The following is a 25,434-nucleotide window of genomic DNA, read 5'->3' as shown; positions in this document are numbered from 1 at the left end:
AAGCACCGACACGTGTCATCTTTTGCTGAGGGAAATCTCCGTGTGTTCGCTTCCCATCAGGGGGAATTCTGATCTGCTCTATTAGTTTAAAACAAAACCAACAGGGGAGGAGGACCTCTCCTATCAGTGGACTTGGAGAGGGGCGTGGGAGGAGATGAGGGAGGGAGGATGGGGTGGGAAGGGAATGAGGGAGGGGGCTACAGCTGGGATACAAAATCAATAAACTAATATATAAAAAATAAAAATTTAATTACAAGCAAACCAACCAAAAACCCCAGGTCTTCAAACAGTTTTTATCTAAATTTACTCTTTCTCAGACACAACACTTTCAAATGCACAAGTAAATTTGAAACAGGAAAGTATTTGTGGGCTCAGGTGGTACAGGTGGGGCCTTGGGACTTGTGTGGGGGGTGTGTGGGGGGTGTGTGTGTGCTGTTGATGACTCCCTGGGCCTCAGGCAAGCTAAACCAGGACTCTGTCCTGAGCTAGCCCCCTCACCCCCTCCACCAATGCCTTGGATTTTAATTGCCAATACCTTGCCACATGAGACCAAATTACTTAACCAGGACTGTTGTGAAAACGTGAGTATTGTCTGTCGTCTTATTTTTCACAATGACACCAAAGTCTCCTAATGAATTTTTTCAGAAAAATAGTGCTTTGGAAAAGCCGCGTGGATTCTGGCAGTGCCGCACCCTTTCCCTGAGTCCTTAAAGGAAAAGGATGGGGAAGGCTGCCCAGGACGGCTCAGTCCGGGTGGGACTGGGCGCCGCTGGTTCCGGGACAAAGGCTTGGGGTCACGCACGACGCGTGTACGAGCCCAGCCGGGGTGACACCCGCTTCCCCGTGCCCTTCCCCTGCGCGGCCCGTGGAGCGGGACGGGAAGGGAAGGGAAGGGGACCGGAGGAAGGGGTGCAGAAAGGGGGAGGGCGGGGAGGAGGGCGTCCCGGGAGGACGGGCGGGGTGGGGGAGGAGGGCGTCCCGGGAGGCGGGGCCGTGGTGTCCCCGCCCCCTCCTTCACCTGCCCCGGGTTGCGCGTTCGGGACGCCAGGCCGCAGCCCCGCAGGTAGGCGCGCTGGGCGTGCCCGGCCCGTAGGGACCCCAGGCCTCCCCGAGAGGCGGTGGCGGCGCCGCCCGCAGCCGTGGGGCCCGACGCACCACTCCAAAGCGGACCCCTTTGAAGCCTGCCTTGTGAACACGTGACGGAACACCTTGAGCCCCTCTAAAGGGCGCCCGTCTGCCCTGGCCCCGCGCCGGGCCTTTCAGGAACGGTCCTGAAGTCCGGCCCTGTGACGGGAGGCGGGAGGAGGTGAGCGAAGGTGGCTTTAGACTCCGGGGCCCGCTCGTGTGTGTGGCTCGAATCCTGGTGGCGAAGGACGCGCTGGCGGGGTGCGGCCAGCGTCCCCGCTTTCCGGAGCGTCTGTGGCCGGTGAGCGTCTCTCCAGCCCTCCGCAGGGGTCTCCGGTAACGCCCTCCCCCGTTTCAGCCCCAGTGGTTGGAGATGGGGAGCCTGGGAGCCAGGGCTGCCGGGGGTTGGGTTTTGTGCGTGACTTTTCCTGTGAGTTGGTGGTTGCAGCTCTACCAACTAAAAAGATGAAAAAGCTGTAGGAACAGAGAGATCAGCCGAGACGAGCGCCGTTAACCCGCGTGGAGCCGCAGCCTCGGGCAGCCGCTGCCTGGCTACGCCGGAGCTGGGCACGGAAGCGCCTTGGTAGGCAGCGCGGGTGCTTGCCTGATGCTCGGGTCGGGCACCGCGGCCTCAGCCTCAGCCTCAGCCTCAAAGCTGAGGTAGCAGGCAGCCCCGAAAAGGCCGCTCTGCGCAGCTGCTGACTCAGTTATCTTCAACTTGAAGGAGCTGGGACTGAACTCACGACCTTCGCAAGCCAAGCGCATGCTCCACCACCAACCCACGTCCTCAGCGTAATGGGTAGTTTTGTAAGAAACTGCCCAACTGTTTTCAAAACCGAGTGTCTCTTACTACACGCACGCACACGCGCGCGCGCGCGCACACACACACACACACACGCTGCAGTCTGGTTCTAGATCCTTCGCAGTATTTCTCATATTAGATCTTTACCGTTCAAAATTTGTTTAGTAGCTTTTCAAATTTGAAGAACATCTGTTGGCACACTCATTTGCCTTTTGAGTGTTCTTTGTTTCTGCTTAGGACAGGGTCTTGACCCTGGCTGGCCTGGTACTGGCGTGTAGCTCAGGCTGGCTTTGAAGATGCAACAACCCCAGGCTCGTGCCCCACCCTCCACTCCTGACATCAGCTGTGTGGCGACCTAATCTCTAGTGGATCCAGCTGGACGCCCTCTCCCTCCGTTCAGGTCTGCCGCTGCCTGCCTGAAGATAGCCCAGCTCCAAGGCTGCTCCATCACTCCAACTTCAGACGCCAACTGCTAGTCTCAGCTTCCGGCTGACCAGCTTTAATCTGGGGTTCACAGCCCACTTTCTGGGAAGCACCTTTACGGATGAATAAAGAATATTGCCAAGGAAGCTGTGTTGGCTAATCGCAGCGTGACGTATCTGGGGAAGAGGGAACCTCACTTGAAGTCCAGCCTCCATCAGACCAGCCTGTGTGTGTCTATTCGGCGTTTTCTTGCTGGGGAATTGAAGTAGGTGGGCCCGCCGTGGGCGGCGACATCCCTACGCAGGTGAGCCTGGGCTGTAAAACCAGCTGAATGTGAGCCTGCCAGTAAGAGAGGGAGGAAGTGTAGGAGGGAGGGAAGTGAGTAGCTCTGCGTGTGAGTGTGTGTGTGTGATCCTGAGAGCAAGCTAGTTGGTGGTGGGGGAGAATGTATCTATCTACTGCAGTTTCTAGCTCAAGCTCCTGCCTTGGCCACCCTTGATGATAAGCTGTAACCTGTAAGTTGCTTTGATGACAGTGTTGATCATTAACAAAAACAAACAAAGCTAGGATGGATGCAGGTAAAGGATATGGAGAAGGGTGTGGAAGTGTGTCTGTCACAGGTGTGATATCTAAGAAAACTTTCTTCAGCCCAGGGTCACTTTTTTCTTTTCCTTTTCTGGAGTCAGTGTCCCGTGCAGTCCGGGCTGGCTTCCAACTCACTAGGTACCCAAGGATGCTCTTGAAATTGATCCCCCTGCTTCTACCCACTGAGTGCTGGGATTACAGGTGTTTGCCACCATGCCGGGGGTGGGAATCCAGGGCTTCCTGCATGCTAGGTACACATTTGCCACCTGAGCTACATCCCCAGACCCCATGCTCTGTTTTGTTTTTTTTTGTTGTTGTTGTTTAAAATATATGTTCACAATTGAGCTAAATTTTGCACAGCGTCATACATTCATATGTAGGTGTGTGTGAATTATATATCTATAGGTATTTTTTAAGCATATGGACCCAGTTTTTGGAGACTCGATTAAAGGAAAACCAAGCAGTAAGCAGCCACTGTCTCACCCTCCTGTTTTTATGCTGGTTCTCCACTCCGGGCTGCTGAGCCCTACAGTGAGTTTCATGACCTAGGCATGCAACTCTCTAGCAGCCCCGTTCCTGGTGTTCATTTTGATCTCTGCCTGCAGTCTGCAACAGTCTTCCTCCAGGTTCTGAAAAGCCCTTCAAGTCTCTCTACCTGCTCAATTCTAGAATCAGCTCTTCAAAAACTTCCTGAGATTTTGAGTGGAATTGATCTGACTCTCTACTTTTTGAATCCTAACTAGAGTTTTCTAGCACTGGAGCCTAAAGTCAGGGTTTTGAGCAAGCTTGGAAAGCTCTAGATCCCCAGCTCCAGGCTATCTATCTACTCCAGGAATGTGGTGTATCTCCATTTCTCAAGGCCATTTTTTGTTGTCCTGTAAGGCTCACTCAACATACATTTTCACATGCTTTGTGAAATGTGTGCCTGTCTCATGGATTCTGGTGCTGTTACATTTGGAATATTAAAAAAAAAATATTCATACTGCCAGCATTCAGAAACACCTCCCGTCAAACACCCAAGCTGCCTAGTCAGAGTGCTTTTGTAGACTCTGAAAGATATATACAGAATATGACCTTGTACAAGGCCTTTTGTTGGTTTCTGAGGACGGATCTTATGCAGCCTAGGATAGCCCCAAACTTTCTGCAGTGCCAAAAGCTGGCCTTAAAGTCTTTAATTCTTCTGTTTCTACTTCTTAAGTGCTGGGATTACAGGTATGCGTGACCATTCCTGATAGGCTTCTTAAAATTATTTACATGTGGGTGTTTGTGTACATGTGTGTCTGTGTACGATGCATATGGTTGATGTTTAGGGAAACCGGAAGTGGCTGCTGACTCCCCTGGGACTGGAATTCAAGATGGTTGGGAGCCACCATATGGATGGCAGGCCATGAATCTGAACCCTCGGGAAGCGCAGCCAGTGCTCTTAGCCACTAAGCCTTATCCCTAACCCCATGTTTGTCTTTTAGATTCTTCTACTGTGATGGCTAAAAACACAAGGATATTGGTTTGGTAAAGAAGTGGACATGTGTAGCTTCAGTCTCCTGAAATCTTCAAGGGATTGCATTTTGCTTCAGCATATGGTAAGTCTGGGCCAACTTCCCACAGCAGCATCCAAGGAATGTATGCTGGAATTGTTGGGCATATCCAGATTGGCATGCCAAGTGAAACATGATCTCCATGCTACTCCAGGTTTTCTTCTGGTCTGCTGATATGAAACTCCTTGAATTTGTTGTGGTTTTGTCCAAGCCTGATGTGAAATGTTGGTCTGTGACTTCTCATTAACCAAATCATTTACTACTAAAGTATCTTCCCCTTTTTGCAAGGAATAGTTTTTAGGCTTTTCTCCTTCCTCATGTCGATGCTTCTCCTGTTGGAATGGTACATGGCATCAAAGGGGACATGAATGTACATTTTGACTGCTGCCTTAATTTTAAATCAGAGCCATGCACCGAACTCTTTGCACACCTTACAAGCATGTTCTAGCTTCACCTGGCAGGCTGGGTCTTCAGGTCTTTTGACATTCACTGTTGAGATCCATAAATGACTTATTGGCTATTAGTTTTTCCCTAATCAGTGGCGCTGCACGGCAACATCTCTGAAGGTGATCTTACAGCTCCTTACCTTAAAATACCATCTTCCAAATTGAATTTCGGTCTTGTCTACTCAACACTTTTCCTGATGTCTTTGATCAGACATCTGAAACTTAATACATGACAGCTGTTTCCTAAAACCGACATTTGCTACTTGGTGGGGTCTTCTTTCTTCCATCCTTCTCCACTCTTTTTCTTCCCTTTCAACCCCCTATATCAATAGATATGAGAGAAAAAGGGGAAAAAAAAAAGATCCCCTGAATGAAGTTAGGGGTTTGAAGGGGGCACTGTCATCTTATTTTGCTTATTAGTGGCATTGAGCTCCTTGTGTGTGGCAAGTTTGATCCTCACTTTCAGGATATGTAGTTTCTTCTTTGGCTATGACTGCTTAACAAACCACCACTAACAGCAACCAACACTCCTCCCCCAACTGGAGCCCTAGCATTTATGTACCATCTGAAAAGTTCCCAGAATTCCAAACATCAGAAACTGTCTGCACCTGGCAAAATCATGCCTCTGCTAGAGCATGAGGGAAATTATAGCCAGCTGCTGCAGTCCCATATTACACCTGGATTTAAAACAAACATTCTTATATTTCCCAAGGACACCAAAATTGTCTTCTCAATTCTCACCTGACCTTGTTCACCCAGCACTGGAAGATCATAAACCACCTGGTTTTATGATGAGGTGAAACACTTCGTTGACTGAGATGCAGTCAGAGGTCGGCAAGAGCCATGACATTTAGAGCCCTGACAGAAAGAGTTCTGCCGTGAATGTGACAGGGGATTGGGAGATCTGGCCAGCAGCGGGATCAGCTACAAGGCCACAAGAGGCAGGATAGTGAGAGCCAGTGCTGGCTGCATGACAGGCTGAAGTGAAGCCACTGTTAGTAGCTAGACTGTACTTGCTGAAGGACTGCAGGGATGGGCTCCTGCTGTCAGGCTTCGTGGCAAGCACCTTCACCCTCTGAGCCACGTCTCCAGCCCAGAAAATGGTTTCTCACTCTTTAGAGGCTGTGTCTCTTTTTAGGCTGTTGGCAGTGCTCAGTATGACAAGCAAACATTCTCAACTGATTGGTAGCAAAACTCAAGTTTTTATTTTACTGATTCACACTGAATTTTCATTGATAACAGACATCCCTGAATAAATGTCACTTAGTTCCACCAGTACCAGCGTGTCTTGGGAAGTTGAGGTCTGAAGAAGATACAAGGCTGGACTGGCGGACAATACTCAGCACAGGCATACGACAGTTGTTCTCTCCTGAAATTTCTATGTCATTGGATTTGTTCTGTTTGAGACAGGCTTTCTCTGCGTAGCCTTGGTTGTTCTGGAACTTACTCTGTAGACCAGGCTGGCCTCGAACTCAGAGATCTGCCTGCCTCTGCCTCCCCAGTGCTGGGATTAGAGGCATGTGCCACCAAGCCTGAGTCTATTATGTTCTTACAGTTTCAATTCTGACACTTGCCATCATACCCTCGGTAAAGACTAACGTGGCTAACATAGCTTGGTTCTGAGATCAGGTATATTCAAGGGGAGCGGGCCTACACTGCCACTACAAACTGTTCTGTGGCAATAGAGGAGCAGCCTCTGACCCCAGTTACCATCAAGTAACCAGCTCTGCTCAAAGACTAGGATTTATGTATGTATAAATGTTAGACAATTAAGAATCTTGAATCTTAAGCCTTTGCTATAAGAAACAACCCTAAATGTAATTATTTTTAACCATTTGAAAATTTCAGCAACAGTAGTACAATGGATTCCATGAACCCACAGTCCAGTTCGGCACCAACACCCTACCGTGCTTGTCTCGGCTCCCAAGCCCACACACTTAGAACATAACTGCTGTGTCAGTACACCCACGAGCCGGTAAGTGCTTTCCCAGGTCCCTGCCGAAGCTCAGTGATCTCCGCCGGCAGAAGGGCACGGTGCCAAGTTCTGCGTTTTCCTTTGTTGAGAAACTAGAACGTGTGGCTTTACATCTTACAACAAAAGGTTTTAAAAGTGTCACTGTTCCTCATGGAAAGGACAGGATAACTTTCTCACTCTGAGAACTAGTTTGCCAGGAGACATATGTACTTTCTCATTAAACCTGTAAAGTTTAAATCACCTAGCTATCTGGCTCCCAGTTCTGACTTTTCAAATAAGGATTAAAAACAAAATTAATACAAAATTAATATATGATATGAATTCTTCTGTCTTCTTACTATTTCTTCAATGATAAAACTGCTCCCTGTTTTTAGAAGATATAGAATAGCAAATAAATAGTTTATAAAAAACACTGTAAGAAACACTGTATATTCCACATGAAATTGTTAGTTTTCCTTTTGGTCTTCTGTATTTGAATATAAACCTTCTATAGGAAAAGTGTGGCTTTTCAAAAACCCATGTATCTGGGCTGGTTGTTTAGTCTTCACTGTAAACAACACACAATTGCACAGACTTTACAATTTGATATTTATTCTCTTGTGGAATGCTAGGTTCAGTATTACAGCATGGTTGTCAAAGCTACTCAAGTGTGACAAAACTTCGTATCTAAGTGCTGTAGAACTTTTAATTATTTTTAAACCCTTGTTATTGTACAATTGAGGTCTGATGGTTTTTAAGTTGATGCCTAGGTGTAGGACCAGACACGAACCTTAGGGATGCTTATTACCTGTACACATATATACAAATATATTCTACATGTGTGTATACACAGGCATGTATTAATTTATGTAATTATAAAATTATATACATACACATACATGCATATCTATTACCCACCCTCACCATTGAGCTGTTTTAACACTAGCTCGTTAGCTCCACGCTCAATTATTATTGCTGTCTGGTGTAACTACATGATTTTAGTGCCAAAACCAGACATATTTGTGGGTGTAGGATGGACACATTGTGCATATAGATACATGTATCTTTGTATGCTTGTGTATGCAGTTCCTCCCTGCGTGTCAGCCATGCTCTACTACAGTGAACAGCTTTCACCACAGAGCCTGGAATTTTAAGCAGTGTAAAATCTATGTCTGGAAAACTGTGTGTTCATAGTTACTATATATATATTATATACATGGATATGGATATAATATATTATATACATAGTAACTATGATTGAAACCTACTGAGTACAAGTATGTTCTTTGAATCTGGCTGTATCCTAGCCATTAGATAAATTAAACAAAAACTCACCCTCTAATAGGATGTCATTGTAGCCTTAAATATACCAGTACCTACATTTAGAATAGTTGTTATACTTTAAAAGTGAACAAAATGATGTTAAAGATTTGAAAAAAAACACTATGTATCCGCACTAAATATACAAAGGTTGCCACGGGGCCTAGCTCAATTCATTGCTTACCATTTTCATGTTCTGAGGCTGACTACTAATAAAGTCATTCTGAAATTCTGAAAAGTATGGCTCATTTAAGGCTTTTATACAAAAGAAGCCCTATTAGTAATCAGTTAGAAAAGCAAGTCCTATTTTAAAGAACACACGCGTACACACCCCACAGCACTGGGGGTCTCACCTCGGGCAGAGGGACTGCTGAGGAGGCTGTCCCTGCACATGCGCCTCCTGGGAGCACATGGAAACCTGGCTGCTTCCTCCGTCTGCAGCTATTCAGCATGTAAAATTTAAACCTTTCACATTAACATTTAAATTTAATACAGTGCAAATATTTGAAAATAACTTGTTCCCCAGTGAAACAAGAGCCAGCACTATGCTGAATATTCTTCAGAACTATTTATACATTCAGTTAAAGTTCACCATAGACTTAGGAATTTGCTGAACATCAGCAGAATGTAACTGAACTAGCAGCAGTTGTGTCCCAGCGTGCAGCTGTCACTCAAGAGAACGCATGAAGGTCTCCAGGTTGTACTCAGAATCATACTGCTCGGCATCCCAGAGGTCACTCAGGCTTTCAAGAACTGATTTCATGCTTGCTTTTCCGGAAGTAGAACTGTCAGCCTTTTCTGCTTTGCCATCCTAATGAAACATTGGCAGATAAAGTGAGTTTTTTGTTTTGTTTATTTGAGACAGGGTCTCATTCTGTAGCCCTAGCTGTCCAGGAACTCATCATGTAGCCCACGCTGGTCTACAGATCTCAGAGATCTGCCTGCCTCTGCCCCCCAAGTGCTGGAATTAAAAGTGTACGCCACCCTGCCCAGTTTAACTTCAGAAATATCAACGGTCAAAGGCTGCAGCTCAAGGGCAGAACGCTTGCCTACTGTGCACCAGTGCCCGAGTTCAATCTCCAACACTGGAAAATCCTGAGAGGCTAGGGAGCTCAGGTACTTGGTGCTCTTTACACCAAGGTGTGTTTTTGGGAGCCCAGCGCAGCACAAAAGCAGGCACCGTGGAACATGCCTTTAACACAGCACTCGGGAGGATCAGGAGCTCAAGGCCATCTTCAGTTACACTGCAAGTTTAAGAACAAGGGCGAGAACAGACAAGAGGGAGAGTGGAAGCGTCTTGTTATTTGGCCCAGGCTGGCCCTAACTCTCCGCCTCAGCTTCCAGAGTCCTGGGATTTCAGGCCTCAGCCACCATGCTCTGGTCTGGACCATTTTTGATGACTGATAAGTTATCTAATATATTAGTAGTTTTATCCCCCAGAATAATAAGGCTTACTAGCTATCTGCTCCAAGTGCCTGTATCATTGTGTGTGTGTGTAATTTCATTTTATTTTAATACCGTGTAATAAAATAGGTGTATATGCTCAAAAGTTAATTTGGCTAAGGTTGCCAATTATTAGGAGGTTGGACCAGAAATGACCACCAATGAGTTCCACAGATTCCAGAGATTATAAGATCCCTTAAGCAGGAAAACACAATGCCTTGAGGCAAGACATTGGTGACAATACAAAAACCAGGACTTCACACATCTGGTTGGGAAGAATTTGTGTGAACTAAAGCTGTCAACTGGCTCACCAGCTGGCTCAGGAGGTGAAGGCATTTGCCACCAAGCCTGACAGTGAGTCAGGCCCCAGAAGCCGGATGGTGGGAGAAGGAAGTTGTTCTCTGACCCAAGTGTGCTATGTATGTGCAACAACCTCCACACACACACACTGAAATAAATGTAGTATTTTAAAATATGATGTGTTGGAGGCTGAAGGGATGGCTCAAGCACCCACAATAAGCAGCTCACCACCACCTTATAACTTCAGTTCCAAAGGATCCAAGGCCTCCACGAGCCCTGCACCCACATGCACAAACACACGCAATTCAAAATCCAATCTTTTACAAAAAGTGAAGTGAACACATTTACTATTCTTAATGCTTCTTACTTACTAAGCCCAGAAGACTGGGCCACAGCAGCCTGGGAAACTGCAGAGTGCCTGGGCCCTCGTAGCTCACACAGACAACCACCAAGACTAGTTAAAGATAAGTAAGCTCTTTACCTTATCCAGAGTAAACAGGTCAAGCAGCTGATCGGTCCCCATGCTCTGTAAACTAGAATTCTCTTGGCTAATAACAGTATTTGCTATGTTCATCTTGAATTTCTGCAAGCCCATTATCTTCTCTTCTAGCGTTCCTCTGGTTATCAACCGGTAGACATTAACCACACGTTTCTAAATAAGAAAAACAACTGAACTATAATGAAACCCGAGTTGGGTTTGTCGAGCCAGCCCTTTTTATTACTTGAGCTACGGCTGGAGTCTTGTCTGGTCCCCAAACCTAAAAACGTTTTCAGGGATCACAGAACATCAGGGTGGACAGTGACCACGTTTTCTTAATCATGCTAGAAAGTGGTGGTGGAAATGATCACACAGATGGGAATGACAGTCTACAATCAGAGCACTTAACATCAACACAGGAATCAGAACCCAGTCTCCCCAGCTTTTATGGAGTATTGTGGACTGTTAGATGACTTACCTGCCCAATACGATGGGCCCGGTCCATGGCCTGTAGATCTCGCATAGGGTTCCAGTCATGCTCCACAAACACCACAGTGTCAGCACCAGTCAAGTTAAGCCCTAGGCCGCCAACATGAGTTGTGAGTAAAAGAACGTCAATGGATGGGTCATTGTTAAACCTACAAACACAGATAACAAAAACAGTCAGTACATGTCTTACTCAGGATCCTTTAATAAAATTAAAACACTTTTAAAAAACCTACTGCCTTAGAATTTCTCCTGCTATGATAAAACACCATGATCAAAAAAAAAAAGCAACTTGGGGAGAAAAGGGTTTTATTCCAGCTTCTAACTCTTAGATCACAGTTCATCATCCAAGGAAGTGAGGGCAGTAACTCCAGGCAAGAGCTGAAGGAGAGGCCATGGGGCAGTGAGGCCATGGGGCTCGCTCCTCCTGGCTTCATCAGTCCTGTTTTCTTATGGCAACCAGGACCTGGTACCAGTCCAGGAGTCAAACTGCCCACAGTGAGCTGGCCACTCCCACTTCAGTCAATTAAGGGGTGAACCACAAGCTTGCTCAGAGCCCAATCTGGTGGGGGCAGTTTTTCAACTGAGATTCCTTCTTCCAAACAACTCTAGCTTCTGTCAAGCTGATAGAAACTTGCCAGCACAGTCATGGGAGAGATACTTGTTATCCACCAAGAGGAGAATATCCTTTAAATATAAACATACTGTGATGGTTAAACTCTACTGTCAGCTTGATAAGATCTGGAATCACCAGGAAATAAGTCACTAGCTTTGTCTGTGAGGGGATTTCTAGATTTCTAAGCATGGGTGGTATGCCCCATAGTGAGAGTTTCTGGACTAAATGAAAGGGGAAATCAAACAGATGAGCCTGCAGTCCTCATTCTCTGCTTCCTGACAGCAGCTGCAATGTGAGCAGCCGCCTCAAGCTCTGCTGTCCTGACTTCTCCAACATCAACTGTTATTACATATCTTAATATAACACAATTTATATATACATATATGTATGCATGCATGCAAATCCATAGTAGAAATCAATCTGGAAATTATAAGAAGTTTCATAAACAAAAGTAAGGCCAAACAAGTTACATCTTATATCAGTTACAGGGTAAGTCATAAAATATAGATGTTATAACTAAAAACCCAACTATGAAGCTATGAAGTGTAGAGACAGATAGGTCGGGTGCGTTACATCGCCCAGGAAAGGTAGCGGTAAACATTCAGGAGAGCTGCATTTATTAGTCTTACAATACGCAGAGGAACATCAAGCAGTCTCTAAGAAAAAGGACAATTATTACTAAAATTAAAAGTATCAGCCACATTTCTGGGCAAGATGGCAGATTAGAAGCTCTTTCAGTGTAACCCACTGTAAAAAAATGATAACAAGTAATAATCCACTCCTACAAAATGTGTAACTGAAAACACAGGGAATAAGCCAGGTGAGACCTTTGCAGAGGATCACCCTCGAGCAACCTTGAGCCCTGCCCCTGGGCTGAGCTGAGCAGGACCTCTCTGGGGGTACTCACTCCATTCTCTTACCCTGCAACTGCAAGGACAGCCAGAAGAAGCTGAGACTGAGAGTCTCTGGGCCTCCACTTGAACAGTGCCTTTGCAGGAAATGAGGCAGACACTGTCAGATGACCTGGTAAGTAGAGACCTGGCCAAATCTGAAACTGTAGAAGCAGATGCTGACGGAGGCAGCCAGGACTCTTGCCAAAATGGTAAATAAATAGCACAGTCATGGCACTTTGTGTACCTTGGACTTATCACCAGAACATATGGAACACAGCGGGGCCATGCTGAGGGCTGGGAAAAGACCAAGAAAGGGCTGACAGCAACTGGCCATTAAGCAGAATGTAACCTAAATGGCCACTTGTTCTGAACACTCAAAGGACACTTATACACACAATCTGGCTTAAAATGGAGCCACAAACTACACCTCACCCATCATCATAAAAACCCTTCCACCAAGAAGAAATGTTGACTAATAGATCCTCCTGCTCTCTGCACTCCCTTTGGCTCTCATGTATCCCAGGCTGCCCTGAAGGACTGCCTTCAACTCTTGACTCACTTCCCAAGTGCAGAAATTTCAGACACGCCTAATTTGATTTGCTACATACCTTACAATCTATTTTACTTAGCCTTTAAAACAAACTGATTAAGAACAAAACAAACCAACAACAACAAAATCCCCAAAAACTTTACTTTTGTATAAATATCTCTAAATGTTCTTGTTTTCTCAAAATGTTTATTTTGCATTGCTCAATTAGGTTTTATGTTCGTACTGAATGCTTCTTCAGACACTCTATTGTGTATACTATTTTCCTTACAACTTATTCTCTTTTATTCCTTCCTTATACCCCCTCTTATTCTCTATTAGTCTTCTTTTTTAAATGTGTAGGTGTTTTGCCTGCAACTATGGCTAGTATACCAGGAAGTTAGAAGAGGGTGTTGGATTCCCCCTGGAACTGCAGTGACAGGCAGCTGAGCCACCATGTGAGTACTGGGAATAGAAGCTGGTCCTCTAAAAGAACAGTAAGTGCTCTTTACCACCGGGCCACCCTCTCCTCTGTTTACTTTATTAATCCATGTTCTCTGTGTATACTAATATCCCAAACCCCTTCTATCTCCCTTTCCCTGCCCACCCCCACTCATCAATACTAACCCCTATGATTAGCCTACTTCCCTTTCTAGTGTTAGTAACTACATATCACTGCACTACTGCTGTTCTTTATGCCCCAATAATGAAGTTAAGAGGACTGTTTTTAAATGATGTGCTGGTAGCTGTGCTTACTCTGCAGTTAATATTCTACTCTTGGAGTGGTACTGGTGATCATACCCAAAGCCCTAAGCATTGGGCTCAGGATTTAGCAACCTGGCTGAGTTTCTAGTTCACTGGGGGAAGGAATGACATCTCAGCCCTATTACAAGTTAGTCCTACCTAAGCACTAAAAACACTTGAGCAGAAAAAAACCACACTAGGGAAAAAATTTTAAAGAGGGGAAAAAGGAAAAGAAAAAGGAAAAAAAAAATTGAACCAATGGAGGTTGAGGGTGGAAGGGGAACCTTGATGTGCAAATCCTGACAAAAGAATCATGAAAAAAACTCAAAGCAGTATGAACCAAGTGAGAAGTAGCAATTCCTCAAAAGTGGATACCAAAAAGAGTAAGTAAGATGAAATCTAAAAGACTCAAGGGGAAAAATTAAATAATGTTCAATCAAATTAAAGGGGGGATACAAATGAACTCCAAAATATATTTAAAAGTAAACAGTTGAAATGAGGATACCAATATAGGATATGAAGCAGAAATCCAATAAAGAAATAAATACTGAAAAAGTGGGTTCCAAGGATTAAAATTAGGTCACCAGGTTTGCGTAGCAAGTGCCTTTACCAGCTGAACCATATCATAAGCCCCAAATTGAAAAATTCGGAAATGAAAGGCTAAGTCAAATGAAAAAAACTCAGTAAAAAAGCATCACAGAATGGAGGAAGTTGAAGTCAGAATATCAAGGACAAAGAGAAAAAAAAAACAGCATTCATTCAGACACTGACCAAGATAATTAGGAAGTGTGGACAGAACATGAGTTGTGTGGGATAGCACTGAAAACCCAGACTTACTACAGCATCAGGATAATATTCGCAGTAAAATCATAGTGGAAAACTCCCCAAATCGAGGGAAGAAATGAACACCCAGATTCAGGCTGCATTTGAAATACTGACCAGGAGAGGACAGCACCAAAACTGCAGGAAGCAGCACCTGGTGCAGGTCAGCTCGTGTCATCAAGCAGCTCTACTGAGTGAAGATAAAGACCAGCCCAACACAATAACCAGGACCTTAATAGACAGGTGATCCAGGAGAAAAACACACACTATTAAATAAGAAATAAGAGGAAAATGTAAATGTCTGGACTCAAAACTCACCAAGACCTCTGAAACACAATGAAAGCAGTTCTAAGTTTACAGCTACACATGCACACATAAAAATCCAGAGAACGAGTGCATGGCAGGAGAGGACTGACTCCACAAGTTGTTCTCTGACCTCCAGAGTGACACACACACTCAACACACACACATATGTGCTCTCATAGCCTAAGTACATAGAAAAAGAAACAAAGATAATATAAGAAATGAAATGGAAAAAAAAATTTAAAACAAAAAACAAAACCAGTGAAAAAAGATGGTTTTCAGAAAAGGTACACAAGATCAACAAACAGCCAAACTAACCAACAGAAAGGAAAAGACGTCAAATTAACAAAATCAGACCTAAAAATAGAATAAATACCAACAAAACTCATATTAGGATATACCTTAAAAACAACTGTAATTGAGAAATTAAAAGAAACGGAAGTTTCTAGGCAATCTACTGAAACACAACTAAGTGGATATAAGGAATATAAATATATAGCAAGCATAAAACATATCTCAATTAAAGGAGCCCAGGTCCAGATAGATTCACTGCTGAACTCCATTAAACATTCAAATGAGAATCAACACCAGCACTCATCAAGCTAATTCATAACAGAAAGCAAAGACATGCTACTAACTCTTATGAAGTTAGTGTTATTGTGATATCAAAAGTTAACAAAAAGAAAATTACTATCTCCATGATAAACATAAAATGTAAAAATTCTCAATAAAATACTTGCAAATCAAATTAAATAACATGTCAAAAAGATGGTAGTCAAGTTGGCTTTATTCCAGGGGTTGGCTTAACATGCAATACAGTAGCTGTAATTCACAAATTGGCTCAAGGATAGAAATCACATAATTACTTCAACAGATGAAGAGGGGCTTGACAAAAATCCTGAATTCCTTCATACTAAAACTCAGAAGAAACTAAGAATAAAGGGAACATATCTCAACATAATAAAGGTTGTTGTGTGACAGACATACAAAACAGGAGAAAATTGAGACCATTTTTTCTAACCCTGGGTGTCCAAATTCTTCATTGTACTCAATACTGTGCTCAGAGAGCAGTAAAACCAGAGAAGAAAATAGAAGGGATGAAAATAGGAAAGGAAGTTGAAGCTTTTGTTTGGTTTTTGGCAGATAATTAAATTATATCTTGGGCTTGGTCTGGAAGGGCTTACTGGTTAAAAAGGTTGCTGTGGACCTGAATTCAAACCCTCTGCATCAAAGATAGGTGAGTGCTCCAACAGTGAGCTCTAGGTTCACAGAGAGACTGTCTTCCAAAGAAGAGAAGTTCGAGAGTGGGAGTGTGCACACACACAGAGATTCCATCAGGAAACTAAAATCTCACAAATTTTGCTTTGTTTTTCAAGACCAGGCTGGGTTGGTGGGCGATACTCAGCATAGGCATATGACAGTTTTGCTATTTCCTTGGGTTTTGTTTGTTTGTTTGTTTTAAGATGAGGGTTTCTCTATGTGTAGCCTTGGCTGTCCTGGAGCTCACTCTGTAGACCAGGTTGACCTTGAACTCAGATATCTGCCTGCCTTTGTCTCCCAAGTGCTGGGATTAAAGGTGTGTGCCACCATGCCCTGCTGCTCTCACAAACTTTGAAGCAAAGTAGAAATTCAAACTCCACACTCAAAATCAGTAGCTTTCCTATATAGTAATAACATATTGAAAAAGAAAAGAAAAAAAAATTGGAAGAAACCTAGGATATGAAAGAACTCTACAAAGAAAATTATTTGTTGTTTATAGAGATAGTGTCTCTCTGTGTAGCACTGGCTGTCCTGGATCTTGGTATGTAGACCAGGCTGTCCTTGAACTCGTGTGTGTGTGTGTGTGTGTGTGTGTTTATTCTACCTCCCAGGTGCTGAGATTAAAGACAGGTGGAACCATGCCCAGCTAACGGAAGATTTGAATGCTGAAAAAAGAAACTGAAAAAGACACTTGAAGATGAAAAAACCTCTATGCCCAAATTTAGAATATTGTGAAAAGGGCTGTTCCACCAGCAGCAATCGACAGCTTCAGTACAAACTTCACCTAGCCAACGACTCTACACAGGCACACAGGACTCAGGAGGGTCAAAAGTACATGAACGAAGTAGGGTGTGAATGGAGTGGGAGGGCACATCTGGGAGAAATGACGGAGGGCAAATATGGGAAATACAATATATGAAATTCTCAAAAAATTAATAAAATAGTTCAACAAACTGTGCATGATTAGCACATGACTTTAATCCCAGCCCTCAGCCAAGCATGGTCTACAGAGTGAGTTCCAGACTAGCCAAAGCTGTGTAATTAAGCCCTGTCTCAAACAACAAAACAAAATGATTTCAATGGCTCTTCACAAAAAAATAGAAAAAAATTCTATTCCTATTAAGTAAAGAAGAGCCTATTAAGTAAAGTAAGCCAATGCCATCTAATACTATAAGCAAAAAGAATGAGTAGAGGTGTCACCTGATAGCTGATTTCAGTTATATCTCTAAGCCACAGGAAATAGAATATGGCAAGGGCATAGCCACTGATAATAATGCAACAAAGCAAAGATTCTAAATACATACTCATGTAGCTAGAGCAACCTGAATTTCAACAAAATGCTCAAAACATACACTGGATTATAGAGAGCCCCTTTTCAACTGATAGTACTGTGAAAGCGGGGTCTCCACAACTAGATCCTGTCACCCTGTACAAAAACCAATTCTAAAGACTTTAAAAAAGAACTGAAATGTCCTGGCTGTAAGAGGCAAAAATAGGGAAACTAATTTAGGATATAGACACAGTCAAGGACATCCTAAAAAGGATTCCAATCACTCAGGAAATAATGCTAAGAACTGACAAATAGGATCACATGTAACTAAAAACCTGTACATCAAAGAAACACAATCAAATGAGACAACTTATAGAATGGGGAAAAATAAATCTTTGCTAACCTTACAGAGGATTAATATGTAGACTATACAATCAAGAAATCAACCCAACCAATAAATGAGAAAATGAACAGACAGTTCCTGAAAGATACACTAGAAAGGGTTATTTAATATACGGAACAAAGCAAAACAGAGACATTTAACATGACTAGCTATCACAGGAAAAATAAAAATTAAGCCTATACAGAGTCTAAAAACAGCCATTAAGACAAATAACATGAGGCTGGGGAAACAGTTCAGGGTAAGACATTTACACAGAGTACTGGTGTTCAGAACCTGTGCATAGAAACGAAAACCCCTGGAGTAATCTGGCTATCAAGACTAGCCTTTCTGGTGAGCTCTGAGTTTAACAAGGCCCTGCCTCAACTATGTTAGAAGAACATTTGAGGTTTGAGACTGAACCTGGAAATATGCTTTCTCAGAATGCTGACTCTATCAACCTAATTCAGGCAGTTTGCAGAACACAAATTCTGCTTCCCACATGTTTTCAACAGAGAAACTGTAGCTAGGACAAAGCTACCTATTTGCTTGCTTCCTCCCTGAACCCTAAAAACAGTGAGGAAGAAAGCAGCTATCTAAGGCTTCCGTTATCTCTTCAGAGTACTTTCCTGATGTAGTCACTAGTTTCATCACAGTATTTCTGCAGTTCTGTATTAAAGAAAATATTTACTTGGACTGGATTACCCACTAACACAGTGACAGATACCCAAATGAAAACATTTCTAGGGGCAAACGCCTGTGTAAGTTAACTAGTAACAGATACATTGTAACTTGACATAACAGCAGAGTTTAGGGAGCCACTTACCGGGAAACAATGGAATGCCTCTGTCCAGGAGGTATGCTGCCATCTAGTCTCAAATAAGTGACAGAGGGCAGGTGAGGTTTGAGCAGATCATGTTCTACTATATCAAGCATGCTTTTCAGCTGACAGAAGATCAGTATTCTGTGCTGGGCCACAACAGACTCTGTGCCACTCTCCGAAGAGCTGCCATTTCCCAAACCACAGTCCAACAGCAACTTGGGGAAGAAAGTATTACACATCCATTCAACAGAAGTAGACACAAGTACTTGCTACCACAGATACTAGCTATTTCAAACATGTCTATGGAAAGAGAAGGTTAAATTTATATGTAACCTAAATCATTAGCCCTTGGGGGCTAAAACTTACCATTCAGCCTACTTCACCTTCCCTTAGTTCTCTGAGACCCCCTAGGCCTTTAGTAAAGTTAATTCCAGATAGTAGAAAATCTACAAAGCAACTTTTTTAAATGAAAAGATACTTAAAACAAAGATATATTTTAATAATGGATCGTGTATAGTAGCACATGCCTTTAATCTCACTACTCAGAGAAGCAGGCAGATCTGTGAGCTTAAGGCCAGCCTGAACTAAACAGAAAATTCCATGCTAGCCAGGACTTCAAAGTAAGAACCTGTCTCAAAAAACCAAAACCAACAAACTCCAGTCAAAAACATAAAGGAATAAGTCATAGAGAACAGGTTAAGGATTGTAAAGGGAAGATGGCGAGCGACTGCTCGACAGGCAGTGGTTCTGAGTTAGGGTTCTCAGGGATTAGATGGTAGTGACTGCTGTATACAATGTTGTGAACGCAATGTCAGAACTGCATGGTTAAAACTAGTTAACCATGTCTTTTTTTTAAAGCTGTATAAAAAATTCAACAAGCCAAATTTAAAAATACAGTAAATGGTAAATATATCAATAATCTTTGGAAATAGCAAATTTTTCTAATATTATGTATTAGGAATATGCTATTTTATCATTGAAAGACATACATACTTGTTTCAAGGCTGAGAGTTTAGGGGCATGTTGAATATCATGAAGAGAAGAATTCTGAAGTGCCAGTTTTTCAGTAGTACTCTTAAATTCTGGATGCTGAGGGGTTAAGACCAATGCTGGATGGTTGCACAGTTTACGTAAATATTGTAATGCCTTTAAAGGGAGAAAAAAACTTATATAAATGCATTTTCATACTGCAAGTGTTTGTAATTTTGTATCCTTCCCTCACTATTTCATTTCTCTAGAAAATACCTACTCAGTCTTCAAGAACCAGTTCAGTGCTAGTGAAGACAAGATGGCTCAGCCTATAAACCATTTGCCACCACAAGCATGAGGATCAGAGTTCATATCACTAAAAACCCACGCTAAAAAACAAACAAACAAACAAACAAACAAACAACAACAAATAAAAAATCCAAGTGGGCCTGGTAGACTGCCTGTAATTCCAGTGCATAGTAGAAAGACACAGGGATCCCCAATCTGCCTAAACAACAAGCTTTGAGGCTCAGCAAGAGATTTTCCTTCATCATAAAAAGTGGGGAACGATCTAGAAAGATGCCTAGCTGGGTAGTGGTGGTGCAGGCCTTTAATCCCAGAACTTGGGAGGCAGAGGCAGGAGGATCTCTGAGTTTGAGGCCAGCTTGGTCTGCAGAGTGAGATCCAGAATAGCCAGGACCACACAGAAAAACCCTTGAGAAACAGAAAACAACAAAAAAAGAAAAGAAAAGAAGAGGCTAATGTCAGCTTCAGACTTCCACATACAAATGGGCCCCCACACTGCAATGTATATAATAAGGCACATCCTTCATTACTTTCTGAATGGAAGAATAAGACCCTTCACTTCACTCTAAAGGCCTCTTTTCATGCAATAGAAATGTGTGTTACATTCTATAAATTAAATATTAAAAGAACTTTCTCATTAATATTAGCTGGGTGTATGGCAACACATACCTATAATCCCAGCACTCTGGGGACAAAAAGATTGAAATAAAGAGCCAGATGGTGGTGGTGCACACCTTTAATCTCAGCACTTGGGAGGCAGAGGTAGGTGGATCTCTGAGTTCAAGCCCAGCCTGGTCTACAAAACAAGTTCCAGGATAGCCAGGGCTACACAGTGAAACTCTATCTTGAATCCCCACTCCAAAAACAATAACAGAAACAAACAAACAAACAAACAAACTAAAACCAAAGAGGGAAAATCAAGAGCTGCAGCTCATATACCTTTAGCCACGTGAGCATACAGCTAGCCTGAGCTATATAAGACTGTCTGTCTCTCAACACACTAAACCAGGAAATATTAAATAGGTACTTTGACAATGTTCATGTTATATACAATGCTGAAGGAAAAAAAAAAAAGAAATACACATGTTTAGTGTTCTATATGAAAACTGCCCCCATAAAGAACATTCTTTAATTTTTAAAAGTAGTCTATAGGCTCTACCTGGAATACATGACCTGTAGCTTTAAGTTTTGGTTTTTCAGTTTCTTCTGAAAGTGCAGCTGAAGACACAGTCTCATCAACATCACCCTTGGCACGAGACTTGGCAAAATCTTCATAAAGCTGAACCTGTGAAATTATGCCCAGGGAAACAGTTAATATAAATTTATAATCTAATTTTTTTTTTCATATATATATATATATATATATATATATGCCAAGAACAGTAAATTAAACCAGCCTTCATAAATGAAAGCTAATTATGACATTATGACATCAACACTGCATTATTGATATTAGAAATTCACTCCATCTGTGTGTAAATTCCTTTAAAAATAAAGGAACTTACAGAAAAAAATTTAAAAATTAATGTGTTAAGTTCAGCTGCAAAGTATTAAACACACACAAAATATTACATACACACACACTAAATTTTTCCACCATTTAGGAAAATATATTACCAATAAAAAGGAATCAGATCCATTAGTACATACTGAGATCAGATTTTAAAAGATGTTACTGCTAGTTTAAAGCACTACATGGTACTAACATAAGGCCAAAGGAATAAAATCTATCAAGGAAGAATATAAAACTTACAAAACAGAAATCCATGAATGCTAAACAAAGCAAAACTGTCGCTTCACTCTGGAGTTCTCTTCCTCCAGACTTTTCACGTGTGCTTTTCTGCCTATACTATAGTACTATCACCAGAGTATTACCCCCAATTTTTTCCCAAAGGGCAAAAAGTATCTCATTATTCTTTAGACATTCCATTCAAGAAATAATTATTTTCCCTTTTCTTTCTTCTTTTCCTTTCCTCCCTCCCCCATCTCTCTTTCTCTTTTCTGAGACAGGGTCTCTCTGTGTAGCTCTGGCTGTCCTGGAACTCACTCTGCAGAGCAGATATAAGGTACAGAAGAATCAGAGCTCTTAGCCTCCAGAACAATGTCCTGCCCACAAACCAAGGTGAACAGATCACTACTGGCTAATGGGCAATACGCTATTATGTACCAGAGGAGGAAAAGGTAAGATCTTGGATGAGTGTATGAGTGTTTGATTCATCTGACCTTACCAAGCCAATCAATACTATAAGAGAATATAAACTAACCATTTAAGCAGAAAAGTCTGACAGAAATGGTTTCTATGAGGACAGTACAAGGGAAGATGCATAATAAACTCTCTTCTAATAGCCATAGTGTATAAAGTAAGAAATGGGCAAGATTTATTTGGAGCATGGATAGAAAACAACTAATATTTCAAGAAAGTAACATCCCAATGATTAAGATTTTACACTTAACTCTAATAGTGTGGGTAGGCAAGTTACTTTCCTTTCCTGAGTTTTGCTGTATTTGCAAAACAAGGCACTATATAATAACCATAATGTCACAAGATGACGCAACAGCACCCACAGATAAATTTTGACCCTAATAAAGATTTTTTATGATGCTACCCTCTGCTTATTTTTACTTCGTGCAGTTTCAGTTACAACTGGTTTGAAAATACTAAATAAAAATTCCAAAACTAAACAACGTACATCACAAAATCAAGCAACACTCTGTGTGGTAAAATCCTATGCCATCCTATAACCTTCTGCCAGGGACATAAATCACCCTTTTGTAAGCACACCCATGTTTCATATGGTGCCTATCCAGTCATGTAGTCCCAGTTTCAATAGGGATCAACTGTCACAGTTCTGTAAAACCCATGTTCAAGTAAGCTTATTTACTCTTAACAGCCCAAAGTATAAGAGCAGTGAGGCTGCAGGTTTGGATGTGCCAAAGAGAAGTCACAGTGCTTTCTGTAAGTGAAATATCTTAATTGGGGTAATGGGGTGTTACCTGCTGGTTTGGGACCAGATTCCAAAGGATTATTTCCTTACATTTGGAGGGGTGAAGAGCACTGGTCTCTCTTTTAATCTATAGAATATAGATCATTATCCTTAGAGAAAATAAAATATGCTGTCCCTTTGGAGGGAAATCCTCCAGATTCCTTCACTAGAGTGAGATGTGGTTCATGTTCACACTTTACTATTAACAACAAGATTTAAGGAAATTTGGCCAGGAAGTCACCAAATGAACTGTAGAATATAATTATCTCTGGGCATCTGATAAAACTAAAGGCCGTCCTACAAATATTGCAGTGAGCACATTCCTAACCTGGAGAGGGCTCAGAGCACAGTAATAATCTTGAATGATTTTAGGTGGAAGATCCTGCAGAACATCTTCTTTCATTCTTCTCAGGAGGAATGGCAGGACTTGGCGGTGCAGGGCATCCATCGCAAGAACACCTGTCAACAGTGCGGACACAGCATTAAATGTTTGAGATAAGTCAGACTCATGACCATGGACTTACTGTAACTCTTTCTTACCTGCTTCTTGTTCTCGACTGGAGCTTCGTGCATCTCTACTCGCTAATATAGGCTTGCCATATCGAGCAGCAAACTGGCGTTCGGTACCCAAAAATCCAGGCATCAAGAAATCAAATAATGACCACAACTCCAAAACATTGTTCTGAACATAAAAAGGAATACCAATTATATTTTCCTCATTTTGGAAATATCATTTCCTAGTACACTTGGATCCTAATGTGCCTCCCCACCTTTTTTCCTCTTCAGAAACCTCCTTGTCAGCCCAGGCTCTAGCTCAGCACACACACAGCTGCTCTCTAACAAGGACAACCTTCTAACCCTACTAAAGCTCTGAAGAACAGAAACCCACCAACAGCTCCAATACTAAACCATTAAAGTAGGGGAAAGGAAAGAGATGACCTTTTAATTAGACAAAACCTCAAACCTCTGATGTCTCAACCAAGTACAAGTAGTAACCTATTTAACATATGGGCACTGTAGCACACTCCTTTAATCCCAGCACTTGGGAGGCAAAGGCTGGCTGATCTCTGTAAATTCAAAGTCAACATAGTTAACAATGAATTCCAGGACTACACAGAGAACCCTGTCTCAAAATCCAAAAAGAAATTAATAAAAATAATAAAATCTAAAAGTCTCCCCCTCACACCTTTTAATGGACCTTAAAACACACACATGCAAAAACAACATTGGTCTAGGGGTTTAATTCAGAGTTAACACTTGCCTCAAATCTTTGAGGCCCTGGGTTTGATATCTAACAACAAAATAATGCAACACGCACACAAACAACAAAAACAAACAAAAAAACCTACAACCCCCTTCCTAGTAAATTTAGAAAAATGTGTAAAAGGAAAGCTTGTCTCTGATGCTTATTAAAATATGCAGTGCTTACTTAACTAGCCATATTGTAACCCTCAGAACACTGGTCTCAACCTTCCTAACACTGCTTCCGTTAATACAGTTCCTCATGTTATGGTGACTCCCAACCATAAAATTATTTCATTGTTTTTTCAGAACTATAATTTTGCGACTGTTATGAATCATAGTGTAAATATCTGATATGTATGTAATTGCCAAGCGGTTGCAACCCAAAGGTTGAGAACCACCTCCTTAGAATAAGTAGTCATTGCACAGTGGTGCAATCCTCTGATCTTAGCATTCCTGAGGCAGAGGTAAGCAGATCTCTGTGAGGTCTAGGCCAGCCTAGTCTACACAGGGAGTTTCATGATAGCAGGTCTATAGAGAGAGCCTGTCAAAACAAAAACAACAACAACAAAAAAAAAAAGCATTGCTGTACATGGTGACACACATCTGTATTCCAGCACTCGGGAAGCTGAGATAGATGAAAATAGATGAGACCTGCCATACTCACAGTGAGATCCTGCCTTAAAAACAAAACAAAAACATCTATTTTAGAGCTAGAGAATATGGTTGCACTAACTGGAAAATGATCATGGTACTATTCTTATTAAGATGGCTACCCAAGCTGAATATTAACATTTGCTGGATTTTTTTCACACTTTTACTGTGTGATGATTCATTTCTAAGTTGACTCTAGATTTTCACTGCTAAATCAGATTGTTAGGTATCGTGATAGAAGTAGAATGTTCAGTGTAGGATCAAATCTGTTTCATACCTCAAACAAGTCTAAAATTAGGCTAATTAGTCAAAATAGTCTAAAATCAGAATTTAAATATGGCCTTTAATAAAACTTGACCTGTTTAAGAAACAAGCAGGTCTCTGAGTGCAAGGCCAGCTTGAACTACAATGAGTTCTGGGCTAGCCTAAGCTGTATAATGACAGGGGAGATGGTCTACCTTGCCAGGCAGCTCATCAGTAAGGAACACTGGCTGCTCTCACAGAGGACCCAGATTCAGTTCCCAACATCTACATGGTGGCTTACACTAATCTGTAAATCCAGTACCATGGTCTCTAGTCTCCGTGATTTTTTTAATTAATTTTTTATTTTTTTTAATATTAGTTACAATATATTTACTTGGTATCCCAGTTGTAGCTCCCTCCCCTGGTCTCTGTGATCTTAAACACACAGTACACAGGCAAAACACTCATACACATAAAATTAAAAAAATATATAAACCTAAATT

General features: G+C 42.1%; 1 protein-coding gene and 1 long non-coding RNA gene across 2 annotated transcripts in view; one reads left to right on the top strand and one right to left on the bottom strand.

The window, feature by feature from the left end:
- The first annotated feature begins 951 nt into the window (after positions 1-951).
- LOC110545278 (uncharacterized) lies at positions 952-7,390 on the top strand. The gene is made up of 3 exons (XR_002476245.2): positions 952-2,654; positions 4,402-4,515; positions 6,765-7,390. It is a non-coding gene; the product is annotated as an uncharacterized LOC110545278 (long non-coding RNA).
- A 75-nt stretch (positions 7,391-7,465) lies between these two features.
- Positions 7,466-25,434, bottom strand: part of Btaf1 (B-TFIID TATA-box binding protein associated factor 1) — a 92,178-nt gene continuing 74,209 nt past the window's right edge. Inside the window, exons 31-38 of the mRNA XM_021631277.2 lie at positions 23,333-23,474; positions 23,121-23,251; positions 20,968-21,093; positions 19,527-19,679; positions 18,537-18,748; positions 10,890-11,049; positions 10,415-10,585; positions 7,466-9,001 (exon numbers count right to left, since the gene is read on the bottom strand). Of these exons, the coding sequence (XP_021486952.1) occupies positions 8,858-9,001; positions 10,415-10,585; positions 10,890-11,049; positions 18,537-18,748; positions 19,527-19,679; positions 20,968-21,093; positions 23,121-23,251; positions 23,333-23,474 (1,239 nt within the window). The 3' untranslated portion in view covers positions 7,466-8,857. The remainder of the gene's footprint in view (positions 9,002-10,414; positions 10,586-10,889; positions 11,050-18,536; positions 18,749-19,526; positions 19,680-20,967; positions 21,094-23,120; positions 23,252-23,332; positions 23,475-25,434) is intronic.

The sequence above is a fragment of the Meriones unguiculatus genome, chromosome 1 (assembly GCF_030254825.1).
Source record: "Meriones unguiculatus strain TT.TT164.6M chromosome 1, Bangor_MerUng_6.1, whole genome shotgun sequence".
Taxonomy (NCBI): domain Eukaryota; kingdom Metazoa; phylum Chordata; class Mammalia; order Rodentia; family Muridae; genus Meriones; species Meriones unguiculatus.
The sequence above is the reverse complement of the archived record's forward strand: the minus strand, read 5'-3'. Positions and strand labels throughout refer to the sequence as shown.